General features: G+C 34.7%; 1 protein-coding gene across 1 annotated transcript in view; it reads left to right on the forward strand.

The window, feature by feature from the left end:
• The window catches only part of LOC138906965 (putative methylesterase 14, chloroplastic), a 21048-nt gene extending 18908 nt beyond the window's left edge, over window positions 1–2140 (forward strand). Inside the window, exon 2 of the mRNA XM_070196692.1 lies at window positions 1567–2140. Coding sequence (XP_070052793.1) covers window positions 1567–1839 — 273 coding nt within the window. The 3' untranslated portion in view covers window positions 1840–2140. The remainder of the gene's footprint in view (window positions 1–1566) is intronic.
• The last annotated feature ends 2770 nt before the right edge of the window (window positions 2141–4910 follow it).

Below are 4910 nucleotides of genomic sequence, written 5' to 3' on the forward strand. Positions count from 1 at the left end.
ATCTCATTAACATTGTGTTCGATGTAATCCTTTCACAAATGCGGAAGTAAAGTATAGTTCTGGTTGTAGGTAACCGCATGTGCAGATGAGTTATAGAATAGGAGAGTTCCATCCAATTAATTAATTTTCTTTTGTAATTGGAATTAGGGGCGGCTCAACGGATCTTGTGGCCTAACGCGAAACCATATTGAGAGGCCCTTAAATATATTCTATAAAACTTTTACACTAACAACAAAATTTGCTTTTTAAATAACAAATTAATTATTTAAGACAAAAAATAGTGAATTTTTTTTTTTTTAAAACTAGGAAGAAGAGCACAAAGAATAAAGTGGTGGATTATCGGATGTTGAGGTCCAGAACTCAAAGTGAAATTTTTGATTTGGCTATCATCACAATCAAGAAAAAGAAATAAACGTACATAACATAATAGCTTTAGTTTTGAGCATTGACTGTGTCAAAAATATTTATTCCTTCCGATCGATTTAAACGATAATTGTAGTTCATTCTATTAATTAGTAGCACGTATTGGTGAATATCTAAAATAAATTATAAATAACCTAATATAATATGTTGAACTACACTAAAAGAAAAGTGGTGCATGAATACTTTTGTGTTCATGCAGTTTCAGAGAAGATTGTAAAAGAAATTCATTATGTTGTCGATATATATAACTTAATTACTATATAAAAAAGATAAAATTAAAATTGAAGAGTGAAGCAAATATACTATTTAATGAGTGAGAAAATTATCATAATTTATGAATTTATTGGTATAAAATAACTTCAATCAAATAATAAAAAAATATATTGTAACACTTTTCTTTATAATAATTATTTATATAAATTAAGTAGTATAGAGTAGTAATAGTAACAATAAGAGTTTAAGGTAAATTTGGGGCCTTCAAATTTTCGGGGCCTAAGGCAATGGCCTCACTGGCCAAGCCTTTAGAGCCGCCCCTGATTGGAATTAATAAGGATTGAACATGTTTTTGACTTTAAAAAAATTCCAAAAACAATGTGACGGAAATAAACATGATAGCTATTTTTACCCTCTATAATTGAAAAGGTTAAAGTTGTTCAATCCCAGAATAAGCAAATGCATGTGCTTTCTAGTGTATTAAGCTATGCTATTAGTACTTAAAAGGTTGCAGAAAAATGCAGATGCATCAACTAACCAATAGGAAGTAATATTTCCAAAAAAGTATATAGCTACGTCCAAAGCAACTTATCTGAGAGTATGGGTGAGATTTTATTTTTGCGCTGGTTTCAAGCACAATATCATAGAAGGGATACTAAAAAAGCACCTAATAGTGTATATAGTAAAGCGTAAAAAAAGAGGGAGGAAATAGCTTTGTGTCTACTGAAGATATGCGTAGATAACTGAACTTTTCAATTCTGGTCCCTTGTGATAAAACTATAGAGAAGCGGGACATAGCCTTCTGTCTGATTGCTCACTTAATCTTCCCAGTCAAATAACACGTATTTTGGAAACTAAATTATTATGAAGAAAGACCTGGAAAGTATTTGATGTTTCTCCGGACATTTATGGTGCTGTCATTTTCTGTAGGATGTTGCTCTGGCGATTGTTTTGATGAGGCCAATTCCTCTTGGTCCAATAATGGAGAAGCTATCGTTGACCCCTGAAAAATATGGAACAAGTCGTAAATTTTATGTCCAGACATTGGATGATCGTGCTCTTTCACCCGATGTCCAAGAAAAGCTTGTGAGGGAAAACACTCCTGAAGGTGTCTTCAAGATCAAAGGCAGTGACCATTGTCCATTCTTTTCCAAGCCACAGTCGCTGCATAAAATTTTGGTTGAGATTGCTCAGATTCCATAGGAATGTACATAAGAAAAGAAGCCAGAGAAGATCTTTTAATTCTTAGGAAAAATAGCTTTTGTTGGTTCTTTTGGAGGCTGTACAATGTGTTCCATGAGCCTGTTGGTTGTATAGAAGAAATTTAGTTAGGTTGTCATGTTCCATGTTCATTTTCATACTTAATTAGTTTCATTCATTTCTTTTAAAGCATGAAATACATTTGGTTATAGTTATCCAACTTGTAATATTCTTCTATCCAACTTGTAAAATGCTATAGAGGCATGGAATTTAAGTCAAAATTAGATGAGGCTCAAGGGATCAAAAGCTTCTTTATGAATTTGGATTTGAATTGAAAAGATTTTGGAAGCAACTTAAGAATGCACAGCATTTCCATGGTATCCTATTACAAAGTATCTACAATTCCATGTGCAATAACAAAGGAAAGCTAAGTAACAGTTGGCCTCTTATTAAAAAACACTACAAACGCCAAAATTCTTTTGGAAGCTAACATAAGGTGTTACTACATATACATTAATAAATGCTCAATCATACATCTACTAGAATAAAGATTTATGGAGCTAGTTGAAATGCTTCGTTTGGCTCCAACATCTCGTAACATGTATCTTCCAATTCCATCCTAGACAACCAATATAACTGCTCTTCATAATCTGCAGCACAACCTTGTTGTCCTTGTCCCTTCTCAAAAGCAGCCACTTCAGAATAGTGTACGTGCACTGAATTATCAGATACCGACTGATCAACATTGAGCATGTCCGTGGCTTCAGCAGGATAAGTCGCCTCTGTAGGTTCCATTGTTGCTGCTAATCGTTCGGCAATATTCACCTCTACATCAACCTCGGGCACATCATATAACATCTGATTTTGTTCGTCGAATTCCTTTCCATCCCATTGATACAAGTCATCAGGCACTTGTAGTTCGGGCACCTCAAAAGTAGTCCCTTCAGTAGGTTCAACACTATTATTCATCACCATTGATTCCACAGCCTCATGTGATTCTTGAAAAGCCATCGTTGCAGAGTAGTGTTCCAAATGTATTTGAGACATATCAGCCACTTCAGAATATTCAATATGCGCTGTATAAGTCGGCATTGAAGGATCCAAATTGAGCATGCATGTGGCTTCAATAGAATGTTGCCCCCAAGTTGTATAAGTCGCCTCTGGTTCTACTGCTGCTAATGGCTCAACTGCTACATCAACCTCGGGTACACCATCTAATATCTGATTTAATTCGTCCAATTCCTTTCCATCCCATTGATACAAGTCCTCTGGCACTTCTAGTTCTGGCATCTCAAAAGTAGTCCCTTCAGCTGCTTCGTCAACACTATTATTCATCACCATTGATTCTTGAAAAGCCATCGTTTCAGAGTGTTCCAAATTCTTGCACATATTATAGTAATCCTTGCAATTCTTAGTAGCCAACAAGCCATCAACAGAACTCGTTACCTCATCAGTTCCATCGGAAATATTATTCAACGCCGTGATTGTGGAAGTTTCGGATGAACTATTAACGTGCTTCAGGTTCTTGATAGCGCAGAGAACATAATCTCTACGCTCTTCGTCGAACTTGTGAAGAATAACCTTAGAAAGCTTGTACTCCTTCATCAGCCAATGTCCGTCTTTCTGATCTTCAGGGTAAAACTTTTTATTTTTGTAAGACAAACACGTCTTGGATCCAATATTAACCACTGAAGATGTGTTTCCCATATTTTTGTAGTGAACTGGTTTGTCCTTGGCGTCCTGTTTCCAAGTTCCCTTGTTTCCGACAGAACGATGATACCTTGCGTTGCTTTTCTTCTTCAGCTTTGTGATGAAATAGCGATAACTGGTGCTGTCCTCATCATCACCACAGGGTACTCCGTTGTCGTAAATCTCCCAAGGTTCTTGTTTGCCATAGACATCAACGTTAGTGGTAATAAAACCAGAATCATGCATCTCTTGTCCAGCGACGAATCTCAACAAGAACATAAGTCCTTCTGAATCGGTGGGACGGAAACGGAAACCGTCCTCGAGCTTTAAGTGCTGATCCATGGAATAAACTCAACAAGAACGTAAGTAACTTGCTTGTTCAGAATAACAATGATTGAAACAGAACAAGGAAGAACAAGAATAGTATGAAAGAATGTAATAATTTGCATCTGAGAGGCAGGAAGGGAGAGTTTATGAGATTTTATAGGTTTTGTTTAGGAACTTAAGTGAGCAACAAGTAGGTTCCGTTGGTTAGTTATGTTTCTTCCACCCAAAGTAACAATATGGTAATTATTTTCATTTTTTACTAATAAATATGGAAAGTTTCCTAAGTATTCATGTGAATTTAACTAGGCACCAATTGAGTTTCTTTCGCTCAAAGTAACACTTTAAAAGACGGCTAATTTTTCTCTAAAAATAAAGGCTGTTCTTTTTGAAGAAAAACGAAGAAGAGAAGAAATCCTTTATTTTACAAACATATATGAAAACTTTTGACTTCAACGCAAATTAAAACACCAAATTGTGTTAATTCCAAAAGTAACTTAATATATCCATCTTACAAAACATTAGAGTTAGTCATTTTTGTGTTGAACGAAATTCAATATGGAGTTAATTATTTCTAGCTTAGTAAATATTAATTGAATTTTCTTGTTGAATTTACTGTAAACTGGATGACTTTAAGAATATTTCTTCATGTGATTCGTTGTACTAATAAACTTTCTTTTTTTCCTTTCATTTCAGGAAACTACGTAGCTACTATTAATTTAAAAAAATTAGAGAAGAGTTGTGATGTAATACCGCATATTTAAGTTAGGGCCTATTAGTTATTTACTTAAATAAATAGAATTAAAAAAATGAAGATAAACAAATAAAACAAGACCAACAACAACCAAAAAAAAAAAAGGGGGGGGGATTAGGGCCAAAGCCCAGTACGAGAGTATAAGAAGCAAAAGGCTTAGGCATTGAAGCAATAAAGCTTCGGCAGAAGCCATTCAAAGGCAAAAGAAAAAAAAACCGAGTACCTAGCTTTGCAGATCAGAGAACAACAAGGTAAACTATATTTTCTCAATTCCTAACTTACTGATAGTTATTATTGGTGGGAAGGT

This window comes from Nicotiana tomentosiformis, chromosome 3, assembly GCF_000390325.3.
Source record: "Nicotiana tomentosiformis chromosome 3, ASM39032v3, whole genome shotgun sequence".
Classification (NCBI taxonomy): Eukaryota; Viridiplantae; Streptophyta; class Magnoliopsida; order Solanales; family Solanaceae; genus Nicotiana; species Nicotiana tomentosiformis.